The 26,505-nt window shown below is 34.6% G+C and overlaps 2 protein-coding genes across 3 annotated transcripts in view; one reads left to right on the forward strand and one right to left on the reverse strand.

Annotated features, from left to right (window-relative positions):
• The window catches only part of LOC149418835 (PX domain-containing protein kinase-like protein), a 29,665-nt gene extending 16,368 nt beyond the window's left edge, over positions 1–13,297 (forward strand). The window contains exons 6-11 of one of the 2 annotated variants that reach the window (XM_089639029.1): positions 5,713–5,956; positions 9,197–9,436; positions 10,972–11,198; positions 11,286–11,366; positions 11,947–12,091; positions 13,160–13,297. In XM_089639029.1, the coding sequence (XP_089495155.1) occupies positions 5,713–5,956; positions 9,197–9,436; positions 10,972–11,198; positions 11,286–11,366; positions 11,947–12,091; positions 13,160–13,284 (1,062 nt within the window). In that variant the 3' untranslated portion in view covers positions 13,285–13,297. The remainder of the gene's footprint in view (positions 1–5,712; positions 5,957–9,196; positions 9,437–10,971; positions 11,199–11,285; positions 11,367–11,946; positions 12,092–13,159) is intronic. The other variant, XM_089639030.1, reaches the window with a different exon arrangement.
• A 5,704-nt stretch (positions 13,298–19,001) lies between these two features.
• LOC149418836 (uncharacterized) overlaps positions 19,002–26,505 on the reverse strand; it is a 32,391-nt gene continuing 24,887 nt past the window's right edge. Inside the window, exons 14-16 of the mRNA XM_089639028.1 lie at positions 22,728–23,072; positions 20,390–20,733; positions 19,002–19,139 (exon numbers count right to left, since the gene is read on the reverse strand). Of these exons, the coding sequence (XP_089495154.1) occupies positions 19,102–19,139; positions 20,390–20,733; positions 22,728–23,072 (727 nt within the window). The 3' untranslated portion in view covers positions 19,002–19,101. The remainder of the gene's footprint in view (positions 19,140–20,389; positions 20,734–22,727; positions 23,073–26,505) is intronic.

Consider the following 26,505-nt stretch of genomic DNA (forward strand, 5'->3'; position numbering starts at 1 on the left):
AAAAAGGGGTTAGGTCTAACACACTTAGTTAAACACAAAATAATTACAACAGGACCACCCATCAAACAGCGGTATTACCCTCTTTCACCCGCACGGCAGAAACAATTAGAAACAGAAGTTGATGAAATGCTAAAATTAGGGGTTATTCAACCTTCTCGTTCACCATGGTCCAGTCCAGTAATAATTGTAACAAAAAAAGACGGAACAGCTAGATTTTGCCTTGATTCTCGAAAAATTAATAACGTCACGGTACGTGATAGTTACCCTCTTCCCTATATTGCGCGTATCCTAGATAAACTGGGCGGTGCCAGATATGTTTCCTCGATTGACCTCTCCAAGGCATTTTGGCAAATAGCCTTGGACAAAAAATCATGTGAAAAGACAGCATTTGTTGTTCCTGGGCGGGGCCTCTTTGAGTTCACTCGCATGCCGTTTGGTTTGAAAAATGCTCCTAGCGAATTACAAAGACTAGCGGATGCATTGTTTGGACCTGATTTCGATGATAATGTTTTTTGCTATTTAGATGACCTTATATTAGTATCGGAAGACTTGAAATCACATTTAAACTTGTTAAATCGGGTGTACGAACGTCTACGAGACGCGGGTCTCACCATTAACTTAAAAAAGTCAGAATTTTGTAAAGCCGAGCTTAAATACTTGGGCTATATGGTAGATTCCCAGGGACTTCGCACTGATCCAAGTAAGATAGATAGTATTAAAGATTTTCCTATACCGAAAAATGCTAAACAAATTCGGGCATTTGTTGGCCTGTGCGGTTACTTTAGACGGTTTATCAAGGGATTTTCAAGCATTGCAGCTCCTTTAACAAGTATTACTGGTTCAAAAAAGGGAATTAGTAATTTTAAATGGTCACCGGAAGCTGAATCCGCATTTATTGCACTAAAGCAAGCACTTACTTCTGCCCCAGTCTTAAGTTGTCCAGATTTTTCGAAACCCTTCGCTATACACTGTGACGCAAGCTCCGTAGGCATTGGGGGGGTATTAATTCAAACTATAGATGGACAGGAGCACCCTATTGCTTATTTTTCGAGATGCTTAAACGTTCACGAACGTAATTATGGAATAACTGAGCGTGAACTTTTAGCCGTACTAGACTCCGTTACACACTTTAGACCATACATTGAAGGAACTCATTTTACAGTTGTAACCGACCACTCAAGTCTAAAATGGTTAGGTTCTCTGTCCAACCCCAGCGGTCGTCTCGCGCGTTGGAGTTCACGCCTATCCCAATTCTCGTTTGATGTAATCCATCGTAAAGGTACTCAACACATAGTCCCAGATGTCCTTTCGCGAATGGATCTTGCCGAAATCTCCATTATAGATTCAGGAAATATTCAAGATGAGTGGTATCAAAATATTTGGAAGGGTTGTCAAGAATTTCCCCAACGTTTTCAGAACTTCCAAATTCGGGAAAACGAACTATTTCGTCACACGAAAACTCGTTTAGCACTGTGTGAAGACACTGCGTGGAAAAAAGTAATTCCTCAAGAAAAAAGATTAGACATTTTAAGTAGTGTTCACGAGTCTATTCGATCTTGTCACCCCGGCGTTTTTAAAACTTATAAAAAAGCACAATTACGGTATTTTTGGCCAAATATGTACAGAGACATTAAACAATTTGTAAATCGCTGTACGGTCTGTAAGGCCCACAAAATCAGTACGGCCTCACCTAACGGTATTTCATCACATCCAAAAAAAGTTACACGTCCAATGCAAATGTTATCGTTGGATTTGGTAGGTCCATTACCGAGAAGTTACTCTGGTTTTACCGTTATTTTATCCTGTGTCGATGTTTTTTCAAAGTTTACCTGGCTGTTCCCGTTGCGCAAAGGTACCGCGCGAAGCATTGTGAAGAGTTTAGAAGAAAGTATCTTTCTTGTACATGGCGTACCGCGCACCATTGTTTGTGATAACGGCCGTCAGTTTGTATCCAAAGAATTTAAGGACTTATTAAATAATTATAATATACCTCCTCCGTTTTATAACTCTTATTATACCCCTCAAAATAATGTGGTAGAGAGATATAACCAAACTTTGGGCACCGCATTATCGATATTAGTTGAATCAGACCACCGTAATTGGTCAAAATTTTTACCACAAATACAATCAGCTATGAACAATTCCGTAAATTGCGCTACGGGTTTTACACCTTATTTTCTAATGCATGGTCGGGAGCAAATATTAGACGGTGATTTGCATCGTAACCCTATAGCTGATACGGAATCTAATTCACAAAATTGTACTAGTCAGAGAATCTACGCACAAAAATTAGAAGAACTGTCATCAGTTTATGAGCAAGTCTCAGATGCTTTACTAAAAGCTTATCAAAAAGGAGCAAACCATTATAACCTGCGGAGAAAACATGTTAGTTTTCAAGTCGGAGACAGGGTTTGGCGTAGAAATTTCGTCCAATCAAACGCTTTAAATTACTTTGCACAGAAACTAGCTCCACGCTTTGTGCAAAATATAGTCGTGAAGAAAAAATCAGACTTAATCTATACATTAGCAGACCTCAAAGGTAAGGAAACTGGTAACTTTCACGTGAAAGACATCGTCAAGTCAGAAAATATACCGGATTAATATGTTTCTGATAGTGCTTTGGTGGGTCTGGCCACCCTACCAAGTACTCTCAATTAATTAATATTTCAAATATTTTTCAATGCACGGGAGCACAAAGCGGCTTGATCACCCGAGTTGGAGCGACCCAGCATTATGACAGTCCTTAGTCCTGTCCTAGTTAATTTTCTTTTAGAAAATATAGAAATTTCGTAAAATGGTTAGTATAATCGGTAAATAATAGAAAGAAACATAATAAATTTAGTATAATACTCTAGTATCCTACTCGAGTTTGTTACACGACAATGATGTTGTTCAGATAAGCTTATAGGAAAATAATTTAAAAAAAAAAAAAAAAAAAACGACTTGAAATATGGCTTTGACTAAACAAGTGAAAGTTAGGTAGCATGGGATATATAAACTGCCCAAATCTTGGAATGCACGGTGATACTTTCCCACTATCCCCGTATATTCTAGGTTTCTTAATATATACTTATGTGCATATTGTATACGTTCGCCGTTACTTAGAAAGTGAAGATGTACCGGTCCAGTACATCTTTGTTTTCTAAGCAGTTTTTAAAATTTTATTATTAAGAATTGAATTTTACCAAATATATTTTTGTTTAGTTTATTATAATTATCTTGTCATGTTTGGAAATGGTATACTTATGGTAGTACTCTTGATATTTTGTTTAATAATTTCATAGTAATTAATGATACAATTATAAGAGCTGGTTCAGCATATGTCTTTTCCTTAAATTCCTTCTATAACTTTAGTTATATTTAGTAAAAGTAAGTTTTATCTATAAATTAGTACAATAATACAATTTTCTACCAATTGCACCATTTACAACAATGGATGTATACAATTTTCGACCAATGGCTCCATTTACAACAATGGATGTATACAATCTCCGACCAATGACTCCATTTACAACAATGGATGTATACTACTACTAATTGCACCACATCTATAAGATTGGTTGTTGACAGTTCCACTCGATTAAACCACCTTACACACCTGCGTGTGTGTAAAGGTTAAAAGTTTTTTCTACTATTACGAAATAATGCTTTCCAAGGATGATTATTTTGTCTTATTGTATAAATTCTCTTCGAAAGACTTACCCAATAACCAGGTCAGGTAGAGTAGATAGAATTTCTTCGAAGTGTGTTTTATCTCCAACGGAGAAGTAGACTCAGTGAAAAGTGAGGGTTGGTTTACCTCCCTAAAAAAAAAGTGTTGCCTGAGTGGCTTATCGCCCTATTAAAGGGCCAGTGAAGCTTTAACGCTTAAGTTGTTTAGATGTGTTGAGAAGAACAATAATATTTTTTTATATACCTACAGGTTTACCTACAATTTTGTTTAAGAATATTTTCCGTCACAGATGTAACGCTAACGGCAGTCTTCGACAATCGTCAATTTATCATCACCCGGTATTCCGATACTGTGGGTGCTTGCAGACTCCGTTCACGTAATATCTTCTAAAATTTGTAATTAAGTTACATTAATCTTAAGTTATCTTTAAGTTCTAGAATGGATGAATCGCAGGCTCAACCATCCGGCTGCACGCTCGATGGGTGCGATTGAAGCTGCGGCACACCCATTCATCATAAGTTTTGCTATCCAAATCGTAGATTTTGTCTTATTCCTTACTTATCTTACAAATTATGATGCTCATGTATAATTGTTGATTGTTTTTTTTAGAAACCCAGAGGATCTTTTCAAGCTTAGTTATTGCAGTTGTAGTTTTTTTTAGAGTTGTATTAATGTTTGGGGACAAACATTTGTGTGGCGCGGGGGGTAATGTTATGAAGCGGTGTTAAGTCTTATTTAAAAGTAATTATTTAAAACACCTCTTCAGAACAAGTACCATTCATAGCATTAATTTTGATTAAAATTATAGAGAGCACGGTCTGGCAACAAATAGACCGCCGGGCAGTCTATTGTTTGTTTCCGTTTCCTTTTCGCTGGGTACTCTGGAATTGTTACACGAGCGGGACGGCCGTGTAATGATCGCACAGTCAATGAGATTATAATTCATTTTTACCCTGGATGGGCGATCGTATTAAAAAAGTGTACATCAGTATTCCTGATGCGGGTTATTCGGTTCTTTTTTACAAAAACCAAGTCGGTGCAGGCTCTATTAAATAAACGTCCGTATAATGGATGACCGTGTGTGTGTTCGTGAAGATCACAAATAATGTTCTACTGAAGTTTATATACGCGATCCCTTGCAAATCGTTATTCCGCGGACTCCGGGAAATGAAGCATTCACCTCAAGTGGCGCGATACAAGCCGTATTTTTCTTAATAAGATACGGATAATAAAATCACAAGCCCGGACGGCACCCGCTCAAGTAATCTGCCGATCAGCTCAATGGATGGATTCGCTCCATTAATGTTACATAAACGATAGACCCGATACGCTCCAGAACCGCTTATCAGCCACCTTGTCGGAGACGCTGGACCCGTCTCCTGGACCAAAGCCCTGATGGTGCCAGCTCGATCTGTCTGGGACAGACCACCGCCGGCCGTATGGAAGCTCCCCGCTCACTTTCCGTAATTAAGTGGTTAATCAGTTTTAGATAGAATTAAGAACAAATTTTTGATCCCTGGGGGTAAGTGCCGAGTCATAATATGTAACATGTTTACTTAAATATATTCTCCATGTTTTATAATGTGCAAAAACAAAACTACTGCTTTCATTTCACTACAATCAGTAGAACCTGTAATCCTTTGTGTGCCCATGCCTTGGCGACAGTTTCATGCTCTGCCCATCCCGAACATTACTCGAGGACCGAGTATTGGCGCGCAGAAAATCTGCAAAGTTCGGGATGGCATTTAATATAAAATATGGCCGGTAACAGCGGTCAGAACTTTTGGTGTCATAGAGGTGTACATTTCAATTCTTTTGTGGTTAACTTATAGATTTGAATATAAAGCGTGGCGTTTTCTCTTTCTAACACTGTTTAGAGCATATTTCTGTAATATGCACTGGGTAACTGAGTTGCCCCTCATGACAACTGAAGATGCAAAACAAAACTTCAGTTGTCAAGAGGGGTAACTTTTGAGGGTTTTGTTTTGGATTTTGGCAAGTCGAAGGTTAATAATGAAAGTTAATGTGATTGATTCCAGCACCCCTACATAGATAAGATAGTGTTTATGCATAGTCTGGAGACGGGCGCGTACGTGGTGCGGAACGTGCACCCCAGCGGGTCGGTGCGAGACCACCTGCACAACACGGCCTTCGCCGCGCCGCACCTCGCCAAGTACGCTAATCCAAAGCAGAGTCGTCCCTTCACCACGGGTCAGGTGGCGCACTATGGATACCAAATATTACAAGCTTTAAAGTATTTACAAGATAAAGGCTTTCCTTACGGTGAGTTATCAATGCTAGTCTAAGGTTTTTACCTATTATTTCTTTAAAGATTTTTTTTTCACTCTTTCCAAAGGAGAGCGATCCGTCTTATTGGCAATCCGTTGTTAACAGACCGATTGCCTTCTCTAATGCATAGACGCAATGTAGGCATGCTGTGTCTGTTCTACAGGTATTTCAATGGAGCCTGCTCCAAGGAGCTAGCAGCATTGATTCCTGATGCACCGGTGCACGCGCGCGAAACTCGACGGACACGAGCTGAATACCCGTTCACGGTTGACGTTGGCTTCATGAGAACGGGCCGTTTTTACGACTCGTTTTTGTGTAAGTCGGCTCGTATGTGGAACGAGCTACCGGCATCTGTTTTTCCTCCCTCCTATAATCCGAGCCTCTTCAAGGCCCGCATTAACAAATCCCTTCCTACAGCCCCTACCTTATTCCTCCTCACAACGCCGCCCAACCGGGTGGTGACATAGTTCCCCTGTCTGTACACTGCACAGGCAGGGACGCTCTTGTGAGATGTCACATAAAAAAAAAAAATAAAAAAAAGAAAGACATTTATTCCTGGGTTACGAATACCCTGGCAATATTTGAATACTGTACAAGAATCCTATAGATTATAGTTTGGAGCCAGTTAGATTATGACATCCCCAATTGGGGTATGTTATGAGGTCGAAGTCGGTATAAGGGATCTGACTATTCAGATCTGGTCACCAAACAGCCAAAACCATTTCAATTCTGCAATGTTTGTTTGTTTTCAACGTTTCAATTTTCATTGGTGTCTTTCTCGTGCGTACCCAACTTTGTCTTTTATTCACTTTAACTTCATAATATTCTTCCCATTCATTTGAATGTTTGTATGTATTACTTAAATGTAAATATTTATTACTTACTGTAAATCAAATATTTTAATAATATGATAAACAACAAATTTCCCTACATTGGTTGTTTATCAGTTGTGTAAAATTTAAAACATGTTTATTAGTAAGGTCCATAATGTTGTGTCTCAGGGGTTTCTCACAAACTCTCTTATTAAATAAAACTCCGGCTTCAACAAAACACTTGGACTTTTAATGTGATACAATGACAATGATGGGGTCTGATATCTTAATTAGCAAACGGTTGGAATAATATGGACCCCGAACTGTAGGTTCCTCCTTGTTTATCAGACACTTGGTCTCCAGAATACTCGACAGCTAACGCCTTCTATGTATATCCTAATAGACTACTACTAGTGCCATCTATGGGTGAGCTTGTACACTAATATCAAAGATATTAGAAGAAGGAGATGTGCTATGAGCAGTTCATAATGTGTGGAATTGTTTTGCCGAGTGTCGCCGGTTTTGTTCACCAATACTACTGCACACCTTCGCTTACGCTAAGGTATCCGCACTAATACATAGAACAGATTTCTGTGCGTACACGTCCCGATAGTATTCAAAGTACCCTAATTAGGTAGTACTCCGCCTACGGTCCGGCGGCCAACATAGCATATCTCGTTCTTCTAATATCTTTGACTAATATCAAGGATATTGCACATAATTATGTCAGTTTGATGAATCAATTGCATCTAATAACACTGTCTGACAGGAGAATTATTACAGACCTGGTTGTGTTACACAGTCATTAACAACTTAATTGATAGTCCGGCCATCGTTGCCACTATTAAATTCCATGTGCCAACTAGGAATACAAGACAAAATATAACATTCTTCTGCAATACATACACGATCAACTATCAGACACACTCACTGACCAATAGGATGCATGATCTGGGCAACAAGTATGGGGGTGCTATTGATTTATTTATTGACTCCATTTATAGAATTAAGCATAATCTATACCAACACTTTGTAGAATCTTACAAATTAGAGTAGCGTTGGTAAATTAATTTTAATGTTTTGTCTTATATTTAGTGTTGTTGTAATTTCTTTTTTACTTTATGTTACTCTTCGTTTTACTAATATTTCTTCATATTTAGTTTTTTTATTTACCTTTTTTTGTTTTGTTAATCATTTCTTAATATTTTCTCATTATACTTGTAATCACAATTTTACAATTGTGTATTTTGTACCTACTTTACAATGGATTACATCTATATACTGTCAGTATCTCCTGTATAGTACAGATATTCTCCTATGTACACTGCATCATGTATCACTTTTATGTAAAAGTCTTTTTAGGCGTATAAATAAATAAATAAATAATATATGTAGTAGTAATAAATAAAACTTATTCCAGTAAATAACACAACACTGTGCATAAATTTTTATTGCCATGTGTTACGATGTCAGTTAACCCTCGAAGCCTCAGAGCGCTGATAATTTTTTATAAACTCTGTTAGAAAATATACTGTTATATCAGCAGAGATGTGCAAAATGGGTACCCAAAACCATTTGAAATGCAAAATGGAAATAGGTCAAAACTTTTCCATTTGAAAATGCAAAATGCAAAATGGTTTTTAGAAAAGCATTTCAAATGCAAAATGCAAAATACCTATTTTCAAAATGCATTGAAAATGCAAAATGGTTTCTCAGGTCAAACAATCAAAATAATTATAGAATTTTTAAACAATTTTGTCATTTAATAATGGACATCAATGTAGAACAAACATATTACATGATGGTAAATCCAAAAACATGGTGTCTCATGTGACTACAGATTATGAAACCACAAAAAATTTGCGCGGGACTAATGTTGCCAACGTAAAAACATAGAAACTGCTATCTAACATTTAATATTACAGCGTCATGGCCATGTTCAGTATTTTAATCAGTATTTTTTGTAATGGTATCACTCAATTGCCAAGGCTCCTACCAGGGAGCAACTTGACAAATGTAAATTATCTCTCATAGCGAGGTTGAGGACTAACTGATATTTGGGATTTATGAAAAAAAGATGAGTGGAGAAAGTAGGAAGAATGTTGCAAAAAAGCATTTAAAATGGAAAATGCATTGAGAAAAGCATTTAAAATGCAAAATGCAAAATGGTTTTTAGAAAAGCATTTAAAATGCAAAATGGAAAATACCCATTTTGCATTTTGCATTTCCATTTGAAATGGATTTATTTGAAATAAAGCACATCTCTGTATATCAGCCATAACAACTGTCAAAAACTTTCAATGAAAAAGTCAATCTCAACATCGTTTACCCACACACAGTTTTTGCAATTTGATTTCATGCTCAAATGTGTCAACAGCCTGTGTGTGTATTAGTGTTTGATATTATATGTATTATATTTCAGGTCATTTGCATACGGGCAATCTGGCCATCGAGAATCAGCAAGTATTGCTCCTGGACATTGAGAACAGTTTGCTGGGGCTGCCATGTTACTTTAGACAATATATCATCGAGCACAAGAAGATTAACAGCATGGAGGCTGTGGACGTGTTCTCGTTTGGTCACACCATTTACGAAATGGCCTTCGGGGAGCCTCTCAACTCCTCAACCTGTGATAACTTCCCGGCAGACTCTACAGAGTTAGGTAAGTGTATAGTTGTTTATGTTGCAAATTCTTTATTCCATTTTAGACCAACTTTACAGTTTTTGAAGATATCTCTCGTCCAATTTTGCTGTACAGAAAGAAAATTATAAAACGCTGCATTACATAATAAGAGTCGTTGAGTTGCAAAAACTGCACTGAAATTTTTTGGAATAAAAAAAGGAATGCACATTTTATGCTAAACCAGCTGACATATACCCGGCGTTGCTTGAATTTTCTTTACTTTCTATAAACATAAAATGCGTGTATTCTTTATCGAAATTCTCTAAATGAAGATGGAAACCTTATCAAAATCCGTTGCGTAGTTTAGAAGAACTAAGCGCACAAACAGACAGACACGGTTAGCGAGTTTATTTTATAGTCTATATACTAGCTGACATGTACCCGTCGTTGCTGAAGGTTATCCTTAGGAGACAGACATATATCATAATAGACATTTCTGTTGGCCTTTTTAAGATATACAATTCCGTAGTACATTATTTTGATGTATCTCATAAGGTTTAGCCAGCGTTAGCAATGTAAGCGCTCGAATATATTTTTTTACAACTTGATTAAAAAAAATAACTTTTCTCTACTTTCTATAAATATAAAATGAATGTTTTTATGACAACAATACCTTGTTTCGCCAAATTCACTCCCAGGTTCATTTACTGTCCAGATTTGGAGAAGATTTGGCAAAAACACAACCACTCTCTTACAAAAACACAACCACTCTCTTACAAAAACACAACAACTCTCTTACAAAAATATAACCACTCTCTTACAAAATCTGCTGACATTGAATTTAATGCTTGGTTTATCATAGCTCGTGGGCAGATGGTGCCAATAGTTCAATTTTTGAAATTAAGACGATGTTAGAAAACTCGCCAATTCCTCGTCTGCATAGTTTAGCAAACGAATAAACAAACGATATTGACGTTTTTACCATGACAAATGTGATGTTTAAAACATACCTAAACAAATCTTTCATATCAACATATTATTTCTGAAAATGTTTTGATAATTATATATTTTTAAATTGTATCTAATTATAAACCATTGTTTACTACTAACCCTTGTGTAAAAAAATTTAATCATATTATGTACCCAATTCACCCTGTACAAAAGACCCTTGGTCATATAAAAGTGTAATAAAAACACATTATAATATGTTTTTAAATATGCCCTGCAGTTATTGGAGTCCTGCCAGGTTTTGAGTCCGTCACCTTTAATTAATTAATTAATTCCTTAGTTTTTAAAAATAATTTTCCTAAATGTTTCAAAATCAGCACTAATTTTCAGAGCTGGTTTTGCAACTCCACAATGTATATTTAAAATGAAATAATTTGATGAATGACATCTCTTCACACAAGTTAAAACATTGCATTACATTTGTGCAATTTGTTCAATGGCTTTTCGCCCACAGTGTTTTAGCCAGTATCGAGTAGAGGATGAAGTATATTGAGTAGAGTTAGTATCAATTTTAGAGTAAGCTAGCAAAAAATGTTTTCCGCATGTTGTCTGATTGCTTATTTCAGTTTCTGTCCTGCAAATGATTCTGTCGAGTTCTGCCTGCAAACGAGGCCTGCCCACCATCGACTCTCTCCTGCTGCACCCATTCTTCTCCTACGCCCCCTCCATCATCAACGGGGAGCTCTCGGAGCTCATGAAGAACTGCCACCTCAAGTTCTCTATGCAGACCAAGGAGCACTTGAAGGCCGTCTCGGCTTGCATAGAAAGTAGGCTAAAGTTTGACCAAAAACAGGTAAGATGGACGGACAATTCACAAGAAATTATATCATTAACAAGTAATATCTAATTGGATAAAATCATTAATTTATTTATTTTTTAGGTTCGGGCCGACCGACGACGGTTGCGGATTCAAGAGATTTTGTCGTCTGAAGAAGAATTAAGAAAAAAAAAAAGGAAATCAGTAAGTCTTTCACGGTTTTGTTTAATTTTCCCCAGTGTCCGGATAAAATTGATGAATGTTGTGAAACTGAAGGAAGTGACATTAAATTAGCAAATTTTTTTCAAAAGTCATAATGATTTGTTTGTTTCAACGCTAAATTTTTGTGTGGCTCGCCGTGATTCTATTTTTGTAATAATTTACTTGCTTCTTGCAACGTGATGTTTTTCTAAATTGTACCGTCTTACAAGATGTAGTAATCTACCATAAGTAGTTTCCACAGGATAGCTACCTATATTCAGAGAAATGTGTTTTCTATCTCGTGTTATAAAAAAATAATTTTAAAGAAATATGAAGATATTCTTGATGTTTTATTATATTTTCCATAAAGCTAAATAAGTGGTTTTTACAATAAAAAATAAAGAAAACACACAATAAACTACACATTACGTTAGGCGAGCACATTGAAGAATGACGCAGTAGTAATTTTGTTCCTATTTTAAAATGGGTGCTCTTTACGAAACAAACAGCAAGAACTCTTATCTCACTGTTAATTGGAGTTTCTGACTATATTATAAATGAATGATAATTGTATCAATTACAGAAGAACAAGGAAAATGCGATGATATCTCATAGCCAGTCGTCGCTGAATGGGTTCTCGCCGCTGAGCATGAGCGGGCCCAGCGAGCGCTCGGGAAGTGCGGCCAGTACACTCAGCACCGCCTCTAGTCCCACGCCGCCCATAATAGGTTAATAATTAATAAAACTTATTTAAGCAAATAACACAACACTGTACATAAATTCTGAATGCCATGTTGTATGATTTCATTCGAAGCCTCAAAGTGCTGATAATTTTTTTATAAACTCTATTAGAAAATATGCTGTTATATCAGCCATAACAATTGTCAAAAACTTTAACTCAATGAAAAACTCAATCTCAACATCATTCACCCACACAGTTTTTGCAATTGATTGCATGCTCAAACCTGTCAACAGCTTGTGCGTGATTTGGTCTTTGATGAACACTGGACTTTAGTTAAACTGCTGTTAACTAATTACCGTTGTTCCCAATCCTTCTGATCAACTATTGAGCCGAAATGTTGGCTCAACACTGCTCAAATTCATAACTACACATCAGATCAGATTAATATGGACAGTGGAGATATTTAAGATATATAATAGATATAGTGGAATGGGCGGATGTAATGGTCGAAAATATCAGGCAACACAAACACATTCAGCGACAGCCAAATATTGAATGACAGAATTTAACCGTTTTCTAATGCAAAAAATGCCGTTTTGAATGTCGGTTGATATTATAAACTTGAAAATCTTTATTTCCTCATTGCGTGAAGTTCTTGCTAAGTTTTTGTTTGTTTTAGTTGTCCATGTTGCCTGGTTTTGTGCAAACACACGGAAAAAACATCAAATTTAATGTACTCTTGCTGCATTAAAAAAAGTCAAGCTTAGGCTTTATTTTTAATATATTTACATATATTAAAACATATAAAATGTTGGTTTATCTATCACAGTATTTAAAAGAAATAATGTGTATTATTAATAAATACCATAATTAACTCATCTATATTAATTGAACATTGAAAGTTTTTATTTTGATGTAATTTTATTGTCTATGAAAGAGGGCAGTGCCACTCAAGATGATCAATGTTAAAAATGTTTGGAAACAGGCAAATAGAGCGTAGCTCTACAAACCACTTGCCTGATCGGGGCCTCAGATTGATTGATTGAAAAGTTGGGAACAACGGCTGTTAGTATCAATGTCGGTTTCCAAGTTCTGTTTTATTTTGTTATTCCAGTAGAAGAATCTCCGGCCTCCAAGGCCTCCGCGCTGTCACCCTCCACTTCGGACCCCAGCCGCTCTGCATTCCTGGACTCCATCTGTTCCTTCAACAAGAACAAGCTTCATAAGGCCGTCAAGTGAATAAATAAATAAAAAATGATAAGTTGGCCGCTCCACTGAACTACTTTAGTCTAGTCATAAGAGAACAAAGGTATTTTGGTCCGTGTCAATTTTGAAAATGTTATGAATTGAGATTTACTATAATAATATGTGTTGATATTCTTGTTATAATCAAAAAATAATACTTAAAAATATATAACTATTTATGTTATCTTTACACTAATATCTAGAATTTGTGGAAACACATTGTTAATTAGTCGAACATCTGTACACACAACCTCTACACAGCATCCCTGCAAAAAGATCCTTCACACAGCATCCCCAAATATGACATAGGCCCTGATGGTAATTATTTTCCTCAGGGCCTTCTGTGTGGAGTTAATGTAAAAGAAAAAACACCCATCACTTTAAGTCGTTCACGGTTCAAGCGTCAAGTCACTAGAACAGCTGCCCTTTGTTTATAAAGCTTTCTTAAAAATATTTACAAAGATTATTTATATTCCTTCTAACATATTATCGTTCGGCACGTCGGTAATGTGAGACTTTTTACAAAAGTGCTATTTCGATCACAAATCAAGTGACAATTTGATTAGTGATCATTTTTTCCGAGACAGAATCCCGAATATTTGTTAAAATCATCATTTGAACAATATGTAACTCCGCATATGAGATTTCCTAGGACAATACCACATGTGTCATGATTTTTTTCTCTCTCTTGAACAATTTTTTTCATGTCTTTTACCTATGTCGAATGATGATATATTTTATCATCGATGAGTAAAAATCAAATAGAAATCCATTAGTGGTGGGATTACCTTGTTTCGAAGTTAAGTAATACAATATTTATTTGGAATGCATTTGAGTGAGAATTAGATCCCTTATTTAGGTTCATTGAAGACATATTAAATGCGGCGATGAACTGTGAATGTATAAGACTAAACTAAACACGCGTTTTCCCTCAGTTAAAAGTTTTATGTAAAGATACACGTCGTTATGTAACATTCTAAATTTTTTTGTTATGTTTGCAAACATCTTAAATCTGAATTTTTTCAGAAAATCTGTTACAAATTTAATTGTGCAAGTGGTTAAAACAGGAACTAAAGAACGAAAATTGTTTTTTTTGCACTTGTATCCCCAATATTTTCAGTGGCAACACTACAGATAAGATAAACATCTGAATTTTATTGTATTATTAAAATCATGAACCTAAGCCCTGGACAGAGTGTTAGGGCAATTTTGTATGAGCAGTCTGGCAGCCATCTTGTATGTCAAACTTTTGAAATGATTTGTACACAAAGTGGTATATAATGAACTATTTTAATTTTGTATTGTTAATGCAATGATTTTTTTTGGGTATTTGATGAGACGGAATGAGATGTCATTAAAAAAATTATGTAGGTTTTGGCATTTTTCACACATCTTTCTCCCTCACTTTTGCCTCCGCTTTAAATTTGTCTCGAATAATTCCATCCAGGGCTTATTAGGTCCATGATTCAAACTGTCATCATAAAGACATTATAATATTTAAACCTTTTGAATGATGACTTGTGCTATTTTAAATATAATCACTGCTGTATTGAGAAAATGTTATAGTATTATGTATTTATGTTTATTTTAAGCGTATAAATCCTTTATTATTTTGATTTAAGTTTCTTTGGCATTTATGAAGGTCCTATTATTGAAGAAGTAATACATGACCTTGTGCTCTGATTGTTTGATATTATACGAGGGGGAGAGGGGTAGATAGATTTAGGTAACTTCAATATATTCATTGTTCACATTAAATGACACTAGAGTTCTTATTTAACATTAGATTTTATTTTAACATAAAAATGTTTGATTGTCTTCAAACTTATCATGATATAAAAATTTGATACACTGTGAAGAGGTTAATTTAATTCAAATCGAGACAAATTATTCAGACTTATTCAATTGAAGTCAAATCGTTTACATTGGAGTCATTCCTAGTCAAATTTGTGGTTGACAATTGACATAAATCAATGACTAAATAAAATACCTTAGAGCATAAACTTATTTGTAATAAATTTATCTATCCCGTTCCTTGTCTGCCTAATTATTAGGGACCTGAAAATATCACATTATTTTTAGATGAAGTTCGAATTATTTTTGGTGAAATTTGCATTATATTTTGCAAAAATGTGACGTAATGTTAACTTTTTAGTATTTTGTAGCAAATTCGCATTTATTTGTCTAAAAATTGTGAGTTTCACATTATTCTTATGAAAATTGAAAAATTCGCATTAAAATTACTAATTTTGTTTAAAAATTTGCATTATTGCAAATGTGAAATTTTCAGGTCTAGGTACTAATTATTTATTTCAAAAACTATTTTTGTTATTAAGTTTTATAAACCCTTTATCAAAGACTAGGTTATTTTCTGTTTTTCTCCTATTAATATTGCTGCTTGTAATATATTATAAATAAATAAAAGCATAAGAACATGTGTATAATATATTTATGAGATTCTTTTTCCTTTAAAAAAAAAAAAAACCCATATGCGATTTGGCTCTGAGTCTAAAAATCAGCCATTGAGCTTTCGAATAATATTTTCATTAAATCCCATCACATTCATAATCGAAATGTTGCTTGATATCCATTTATTTATATTTACAACAAGATTCAAAATTTTAAGAAAGTTCCCAATTTTCCTCGTCTTCCTAAAATTTGAGGCCTTTCTGATTTCAAATTAAAATAAAGATTTTTTGCCTTTGAATATGTGGTAATAATCTGTACCACGCATATTATTACCATCCCCTTTCCATTCCCTTTATTATTTTGTCTCTCATTCTCATATCCCAAAATTAAAAGCCTTGAAATTAAGGATTATGTTAAAAAATTATAACCAAGAAATAAAATTGCATTTTGTTAAAATTGGTGATGTATCTTTATTACGAATACCATAAACAATAGAAATATTATCCCATATTCAAATAATAATATGTATCTTCTGTCATAACCAAATTAAAAACAAACATTACATTTAAAAGTTTGTTTAGCCACTCGAGCGATGGAAATTTCCAGGTGTTTGTTTTTTAATTCATCTACTCGATTTAAATAATAATAATTTCTTACCTCCAAATATTAATACGCATATGAATTGATTACTGCAGTTTCTAGCCAACAAATCACCTAGATTTCACATTTTCTCCCATATTTTAAGGTTGTACAAAAAAAATACTTAAAAAAAAAGTTAAAATTATAAAAATCATCTACCCAAATCTGGGTAGACATCGCTCGAGTGGCTAATAAAATAAACATACTTCAATATAAATTGCTGAAGCCTTGTATGAATATGTTCTATGTAACCACATTTACAATAAATTCCACTGCCAACTTCATTAGAAAGCAAATGATGAAAATTGACAGATCAAATTAAAATTAACACAATTGAAATAAAACTTTGAGAAATTAGTAACGCTAGATAATAATAATAAAGGTTTTCAAATAATATAAAGACACATTCACATCAAATTAAAATATAATTTAATACATCCACAAAGGTTCTGTATAAAACAAAAATAGGTTTTCTCGGTCATGTTCCTAATACAAGAGGACCTATGTTTAAAAAAAATAAAAAAACCATTTTAAAATACATGCCGTAATTTCACATAACTATAGTCCAAAATCATTCCATTTTTTATTTTTCACTATAGCTTCTAAAATATGTTCTAACGAGTGGTGAGATCGTTCTAGTATCATTGTGCTGGAATTTTTAATCTTTATGCTTTGAAAACTGTATCGAGGACAAAATCAGAATCGCTTGCTTGTGTCACAGTAGATTCTACTTTTTTATTTCAAGAATGTGGTCTCTATAAATAAATAAATAAATTGTCTATGAATGTCAAAATTCATTTTCGTAAAATGACGTTGCAAAAATGGAAATATTTGATGAATTTTGCTCAAATACCCGGCCTACAAACCACTTTTATTTAATTGTTTTCTGTTTAATAGATAATATATCTAATCATTAAAATATTGACTGGTTTGATAAAATCCTTCAAGCCACAAAATTAAAAATTTATAGGAGACGATAAACACGAAAGTTGAGTAATTTCGGCTGTTTTTTTCGAAATAACATTACGCCTAAATTTAGTTTTTAGTATTGAAAACGCCTTTATCAGCCAAAATTACTTTTCTGTACAAAACCACGGAAAATCGTAAAAAAGCTCCAGCATAGACGGTATTGGAGCTCACACATGTGCGAAAGCGCCAAACACGGTCGTAAAAAGTGGAGTTAATAAATCAATAAAAGATCAATAATTGGGAGAAGTTAATTACCAGCTGATGAGATTATATGCAATAAGTCACCCACAATGACTGTTGACAAGTGAACAAACAAGGCAGAGACAAAAGTGTTCGCAAACAATAAGCAATACAAATCTTTGCTCTTTCATTTAGGACGGGTTGTTTCGGAGAATTTGAACAACTCATCAAATTTCAACGTTCATTTTCGGGTTCTGTGGAAGTCCTATTCAAGTTCTGTTATTATATCATTATAGGCTAGTTGCTTGACAGAACTGTAATAAAAACAAAACTTGTAAAAATCTTTTGCAGAACAAGTTCTGCTTAAGGCGATGCACTACGTCGTGTAATATTTTGAATCGAGCCGCTATCAATAACACACCTTACGTATCTACGCCATCTTAAATTCCCGTTTAACACCATCCACCTGTTTTGATTTATGCAAGAAAAAAACATGGCCAAAAAGTGCCTTTTATTTTATTTTGTTGATGTTCAGGCACAAATATTTAAATGTTTTTCGATCATTTTATAAATTACTTAATTTTCCACATTATACAATAAAACCATAACCGAAAATGGGTTCGTAAGTAGGAGATTTTGAACTTTAAAGCAGTTTTCATAGGCCTTATACATTATTTTTTCTGGGCTTATAAAAAGACTTATCTAAAAAATACTCGATTATTTCAGAGGCCAGGATGTATTCTACTCGCAGTATTTAATTAAAGCATCTGAAACATTTCTTGATTTTGCATTACTACGTAGTGCATCGCCTTAGCTGACTTGCTCAATTAACTTTGAAATTTGATGAATTATTCAAATTCTCTGAAACATCCCATCCTTAGTGTATAAACTTTTCACTCAATGTCGCTCATGTTTCATATATCAGTGTTTTAATGCGCCGTGGGTGTTTGGACAATAGTTGTGTGAAATTACAGTAATAAACAAAATTATGTATTATAACTTTTTTAAAGAGGCTTTGTGTGTTTCTTGTGTGATGAAATTATATATTTATTTTACTCTCCATAATAACATTTTTAGTATTTACAGATTAGTACTAAATATTGACATTGCGGATTCATCTTCACATAATATTCTAACTGAAATAGACCGATAGAAGTGTGCTGTGGACGTGTCCGTGTGCCAGAATTAGATCCAATTTTTCCTTACTTTTGGTGAAATTCTTTCTTCATCAAACAATCAATTTCATTTGACCTTATGAGGACTAGGAGTCAAAAGGTCGTATGTAAATTGGCGACTTCAGCTTTCTTTAATTAAATAATTTTATGTGAACACCGCACAAGAGTCCCGAGTGCCCACTATGGCAGCCTCAATTGTTGGATTGGGGATTGTTTTGCCGCTGACGGGATTCATGAGTACCTGGCTATTCAGACCTGGTCTGTCAACTCAATTTAGATCACACTTGTATGGATTATATGTTAAGTGGAGTTTGCAATATGACTTCCGCAGAAATGAATGGTCATCGGCGGTCTTCTTTCTTATAACTAAATGGAGAAATACTCCTCTTAAATTTAGCATCAATGGCAATTTTTTATTTAAAAAAAAACTAATTGTATCTCAATCAAATAGTTCTATGGTAAACACTGGCGTAGATTCTGCAAACAGAGAAAATAAAATAAAACAATATTAAACAAATGTCAAATTAGAGATGGTAGATATATCATTTCATTAGGTAGAATTTTTATAATAAAAATTTTGAACAAAAATATCCAAATATGAACTTGGAAGAACTTTTCCGAAGTCGAATAACAAGTTTGAAATGTGTTGTATGCAAGCAATGCATCTGTGGGAGTACAGTGGTCACATTATCATTCGCCGAAATACCTATAATACATATTTTTGTGGAGTACTCTTTAGGGGCGGTTCTAGACTTTTCGTGAGCTACAGAGGTAAAATTGAAAAATACAACATTATGGATGTTTTTGCGGGTATTTTTATTATCCTCCCCAAACTGAAAAATCTTCATGCAAAAAAATGAAACAAAAATAAACATGTTTTAATGTTTCATGCCAACGTTACTGTTTTAACACATTTCTGGCGGGTATTTTTTGCGCTGGCGTTACGCTGTTTCTGTGCAAATATAAATGTACTGTGTGAATTTTTTTAATTTGTTTTAAATCGTTAAATCTTCGAAAATAATAAAAATATTCTAATAAAAATTTCTACATAGTAACTCAGCATACCCAAGCTACAAAAGTACTAAACGAAAATCGAATATTATTTGAAATGCAACTCAATTAAACTTGTAATATGTTTATTACGGTCCGCCTATCAGTATTTGCCCATACCTGCTTTCTTTAAATACGCCCGACATCTCTCACTTGCTTGCACAAAGGAGTTGAATGGGGCGGAACAGAGATAGAGATTTGAATCGGGTTTCATGGTCATAAAAAACCCTCATTCTAGGAATTGAATTATTACAATAACAAATTACATACTATCCTTTTGTTGAAATATGTAAACAAAAGGCACGAAGATAAATATAAAAAGAAGACTTGCATTACGATTCGATAATTATGTACTTATAATTGGGACCTTTACAAATATATGATATTATATATAGTATATGATATTCATATAAAAACATGGAATAATTCCATCTTTTCTGCTATTGAAATGAGGCCGGCGCAAAAGGTAGAACTACCCTTCCCGCCGTTAAGTATCAATCGACCGAACAGGTAAAACTATCTTTCCCGACTGAAGTGTGTTAATATTTAATATCTAAGCGAATGAAATGGTGCTCCTTAGATTTTAGTAATTTCTCTACACAGAAAAATATTAGCATTTCGTTAAAATTTACTCTAAAGTTTATAAAGAAGCCCATTGATAAAGTAATTATAATTACCGTTGGACTGGTCCCGAAGAATAGCCTCCTGGGAATTGTCACATCTGGAGCTGCTTTCGCCGGAGATCACGCAGTCAGAGTCTTCATCAAAGTCCAGCTTCTTGGTGGAATTGCGCTTCAGATTCTTCAGTGAGGACTTATTCTCAACGGATGATCGCCGAGGAGTGGCTTTCTTTGGCGTTTTACCGGGAGTCCTCTTGCTGGACTTCTTCGCGGAGGAGCTTCTTCGCCTCCCAGGGGGTTTGTCTTTGTCTGGAGTGTCGGGGAGCGAGGTCAGGTCCATCACTGGACCGCTGGAGGTGCTGGCTTTGTCAGTCGGGAAGTATCGCAGTACTTTCTTCTTCCTGCAAAATAATTTGTAAATTATAATAGTTTTGTGTCAGAATCAATATCGACTGTGGTTTAGTAAAACGCTTCAAGCCACAAAAAGAAAATTTTACAGGAGACGATACAGACGAATATTTACAGATTCATAAAACTAATTAAAAAGTCTTGAAGTTTATGTTGTTAGCTGCATATTTAAATATTGGCGCCACACTAATTTGGTTCGCTCTTATGCCGCCAGAGGTGCGCTAACAGGGAAACTACTCCAGTTGTCGTGCATATCGGCCGGTAAAGAGTGGATTGACTGGACCTGCTGGATACGCGAGAAGTGGCAGCCCACGGTCCGAACTACCAGAGCCAACGGCTGGGATTTTAAGCTGCGCAATGTACGATATAACCTTACTCCTTATTGGATGTTATTATTGTAATAGACCGTGAAGACAAATTATATTTCATCATAACCATTTACTTGGCGTTTTATTAGAAAGTTGTTATTTGTTTTTCCAAATTTTGATGTCAAATATTGCAATGCTATTTGTAAGTGAGCTATTTGAGGGTTGAGTAATTTCATCTACAGATTTCTCGAAATAACCTATATTTTTTTTTAACAAATTTAGTTTTTAGTATTAAAAATGCCTTAAACAGCAATAATTACTCTAAAATGTTGTACTTCGAAGACTATCCTATACGAAACCACTGAAAAGTAACATTCCCAAATAATGTGGCTTTAACCCTTAGGAGCCGGAGCCCTGCATTTGCAGTGTTGAAGAATTGTGCCCACGCACTGCTCGAAGCACTGCAATCGCAGTGTCGACCTTACACATTCAGTTTGCCTTTGGATATTACTTCTACTGTGTTTGTTAAAGACAAACATCAAAATTTAACTATATCAAGTAAAGTACTGTCTTTATGTTGGCCTTAACAAAAATGTTTTTTATTTATTGAATATTTTTGTCGCCTCCTACAGGTTAAGGGTTAATGTTTTTTGAAAAATTCTGTGGGTAAAATGAAGAATGTGTGGACGAGTCAAAAAAGTTTGAGTAGCCAAGTCCTATTACATAGTTACATATTAGGATTAGGCAGAGAGAGTGGACTGCCACACAACTCCATCTCAGCACACACTCTTTGCCTAATTCACATCACATCATCTTATAACATATTATGTACTCTTCTGTTATTCTGACTCTTGACATGGCCGTCCCAAGTTTATTTATTTATTTATTGGACAATTTGTATAGCGCCGCTTTTGTGAGATATCACCTCAGGGGCGCTTTACAGTTGATGCAGGTATTACAAAAATATAAATATTACAAAAATAAACTGAATTTAAGTTAAGTAAAATGAAGTACAGAAACAGGTGACACGAAGATAGAAGATGGAGACTCTGCAGCAAGAATCCCAGGTGGTGAGGAAACTGGTCCAGCTGCTGCAGCGAAAGAGTCCACCGCGTCCAACAACAGTGCCAGCACGAGGTTCGTCATCCGTCCAGGTGTGTGTCTGCTGCTAACAAAGCGCTGACACAATATCCTCTCACAGATACCAGACCTTGGCAGCACTGCTGTGATGTTATTGATTAACCATGCCATCGCTTCCATGAGGAACTGTACAATTTTTATTATTCATATGATATGAATATGTAGTAAAAATTGTACAGTATTCATTATACATAACTTAATTGTCTTAGTAACAATCTTAAGTGATAAATTAAGGATGTCCACTGATTCTGTATAATTATTTCCCTCCATAAGTATTCTGAACAGTGAGGAATACGAATGGTAGTTAGTCCCAGAATTTAAGCACTGAAATAAATCTAGTATTGCATGGTGGAATCGGCACACATACACCTCAGGAATCTCATTTCAACAGCATTCAATCCTTTCTCTGCCCGTTCGATGCCTCACCGCCATACATTGTGATAGGCATAGCACTCCATTGTGGACTGCTAGCCTTGCTAAATTAGCCTAGAAAAATTAGATGAGTTAAAATATAAACTAACTAAGGCATCGCTATTTACCTTTTCTTTTTCTGATTGGGGTTAGGAGGCTGGCTGGAAGTGGCGCTCGTTATGTTGCTAATCTGAATGTTCTGGAACGCCATGTTGGCCATCGCGGTGGGCCGCATGCGGTCGGGTGGCTTGAGCGGCCCATACCTGCCCACGGCGTACGGCTGGCGAACAGACGGACGAGCCGCCGTGTGGCTGCTTCCGGAGTTGGGATGTTGGAAGTTGGGATTGATGAAGCGGGACTTGTTGAAGTAACTTGTTGACGGACTCGGCTTGAAGATGCTGTCGGTACCCGAGTCGGGCAAGATAGATCCTCCAAAGTGGTTAACCATATTGTGATTAGTAATCGGTATCAATCTGCGGACAACACAATAGTTAGGATATTTTTTAATAGTAAATTTTTGAATCAATAAAGAAATACTGCTATTCATCAAAAAGTAAAATAAAAAAGTAATGGTTAAAGAATATAGAGATCAGAAGAAAGATAAATTTTAAGGGAATACTTTAAAGAATTCATAATCTGCTCTTTCGTTGATGACGCTAATTTAATTATTTTTGGAAAAAAATACTTTTTTGTAAGTTATGCGTTATTAAGATGAATTATTTGTCTACGCCCGTACATACATAATACAAATAAATATTCACAAACTCAATTCTTTTAAGAAAGTCATTCAAAAACAACATTGGATTTAATCACCGATACAGGCACTGCGTCCCCAAACTGAAAAATCTCCATAAAAAAATTTTAATAAAAAAAAAAGTGTTTATTTTATATCAATGTAAAGAAAACCACTTAGGAGTGCTTTCTTTAAGTTTGAATTTGCCACGTTACTGACAAGTTAGTTGGTGGCCCGCTAGATGTCACTGCTGACAGCTATGACATTTGCGAATTAAAGCGAGATATAAAAGTAAAAGGTCATCATTATTTCATTAATTACACCTGAATATAATATATCACATTATTAAGAAACCTGAAATAAGGGCTTTAAATGTTGTTTCTTTTGTTTTTACAGGTGAGTGAATCTTTTGTTAACAGATAATGTGATGGTTAAGAGTTGTAAATACGTATTGTTAATAAATCTTTTGTTTTTACAGAGAAACGCAATTACGCCTTTGATTTCAATTTATAGTTCTAGATTATAAAAAAAACTATTATAAAACAACATTTACTGCAATTATTTAACGAAACATGGAAAAATTGAGGTTTGATTTTGCTGTGAGACCGACGACAGATGGAAAATCAAACGTCATATGCATAACCTCAATCGCTACACCTGATGGTCGGATTTTTGGAATACCACTCGAATCCCAACCTACAAATCTACACCAAGAAATTACAAACACTCCAAACTATGCTAAGGTAAAAAAAACATTAAATAAAAGACATCAAACAAGGAAAATATGGATAACCTTGACGGATGATATGTCAAAAATATATTTAGATACAGAACAAAACTTACAGTTTAATGATATTTACCTAGAAGAAATTACGGAAAACACAAATAATGCTGAGTCTATACCTATTGGATCAAGTCAAACGCTGGAAAAACTGTTGGAGAAATTGCTTGAAGGTAAACAAACAAAATCTGAAACTCAAAATTTAGGGAAAATCGCAAAGGATTTTATGATTGGTAAATTCACTGGCAGAAGCTCAAATGCAAACCAGTGGATTGAAGATTTTAACAAAGAATGTGAACGCTTCCAAATCAACGAAGACAAAAAGAAAATTGAAATTTTAAAAAATTTTTTGAAATACTCCGCTGTAGAGTGGTACAGCTGCATGCTTATGAAACTTACAGTGGAATCGGAGTGGAAGACATGGGAGAAAATTTTTTGTGATACGTTTGCAAACAAAGGATGGTCACCCATTAGATATGCACTTGCCTTTAAATATCAAGCAGGTTCGTTGCTCGAGTATGCTTTAAAAAAAGAAAAATTATTGCTGGAAGTAAGGAAATCAATTGATACTGGGACACTTATCGACCTCATAGCATTTGGCTTACCTAATTATGTGACTGATAAAATTGACAGAGAAATCTTACAAGGAACGGAAGATCTTTACAATAAAATAGGAAAATTAGAACATCTTGTTGAGAAGAATAAGTATGAAAAAAAAAAGAGTAATATTTATTCTGACGCTAAATATAAAGAAATTGAAGAAAAAAAACCATGCCGAATCTGTTTTAATGAGAAAAAAGGGAAACGTTACCATCGTGAGGAAAATTGCTGGTTTAGGGAGAAAAATCAAAAAGCGGTTGTGAAAACGGTAAATAACTCTGAATTAGAAATTGAACTGAATGAGAAGAATCCAAAAAACTAGAGGTGCCACCATTAATAAAAGTCAAGTTACTATTAAATGATACTTTAAAAGTTTCTGGAATTTACGATTCGGGTTCAAATGTGTCATTGATTAATGCAAAATTATTGAAGATACAGCCAAGAGCATGTACAAGTGATATACAAATAGTTAACTTGAAGACTATTAATGGTGAGAAGAAAACAAAAGGTATGGTAACACTAAAAATAAAAATCTACAATATAGAAAGAATTGTGGATATATTTGTAGTAGATAATGAACATTTTAATTACGATTTTCTAATTGGTTTGGATTGTATCAAAAATTTCAAATTAATGCAAAACGAAGAATTAAAGATCATACAATGTAACAACTCAGAAGAAGTGACCTCAAATGAAAAGGATATAAAAAACAATAACTACTCAAAAAATGATACTTCAAATATAACAAATATCAAAATTCCTGACGTACTAGGTGAAAAAATTGAAGAAAGTTTTTTTTTACATTCTGAGGAACAAAACACCAAAAACATAAACAAAGGTGAAATAAATTTCAACGAACATATAAACACGGATGGATTTGAACTGATAATAAACCATCTAGATTTATATCAACAATCAGAGATTGATAAATTGATAGAAAAATACAAACCAGTCTTCGCCAAAGACAAATATGACGTCGGTACAGTAAAACATTATGAAGCTCATATTGACTTGATGGTGGATAAATACTGTTACAAACGTCCATACAGATGCACAGCGGAAGATAGAAGACAAATAGAATATCAAATATCAAAACTATTAGAGAAGAATTTAATTGAGGAATCTTATAGCCCATTTGCTGCTCCAGTAACTATGGCATATAAAAAAGAAGATGAACAAAAAACAAGGCTATGTATAGATTTCAGAGAATTGAACAAAATTGTCGTCCCTCAATCACAACCTTTTCCGTTGATTGAGGATTTGATGGTTAAAACCGTAAACTGTAAATATTTTTCTACTTTTGACATAAACTCCGCATTTTGGTCAATTCCTTTGAAAATTCAAGACAGATACAAAGCTGCATTTGTTACACAAGAAGGTCATTTTCAATGGACGTGTCTCCCGTTTGGATTAAGGACGGCCCCAGCCATTTTTCAAAGAATATTGAGGAACATCATAAGAAAATACAAACTCTCCAGTTTTGCAGTAAATTTTATAGACGACATATTAATTTTTTCAAGAACTTTTGAAGAACATATGCTACATATATCAAGACTAATGGAGGCAATTCTAATAGAAGGTTTTAGACTAAAATTTTCCAAATGTACTTTTGCAAAAAATTATGCCAAATATTTAGGTCACATAATAGAAAACAATTCAATTAGACCTCTGAAAGATTATTTAACCGCTGTCAAAAACTTTCCAGTCCCGGAAACAAAAAAAAATATACGCCAATTCCTAGGAAAAATAAATTTTCATCATAAATTTGTGCCACACAGTGCGATTATCCTGG

The sequence above is a fragment of the Hesperophylax consimilis genome, chromosome 13 (genome assembly GCF_061612785.1).
Source record: "Hesperophylax consimilis isolate HC1 chromosome 13, BYU_Hcon_1.0, whole genome shotgun sequence".
Lineage (NCBI taxonomy): Eukaryota > Metazoa > Arthropoda > Insecta > Trichoptera > Limnephilidae > Hesperophylax > Hesperophylax consimilis.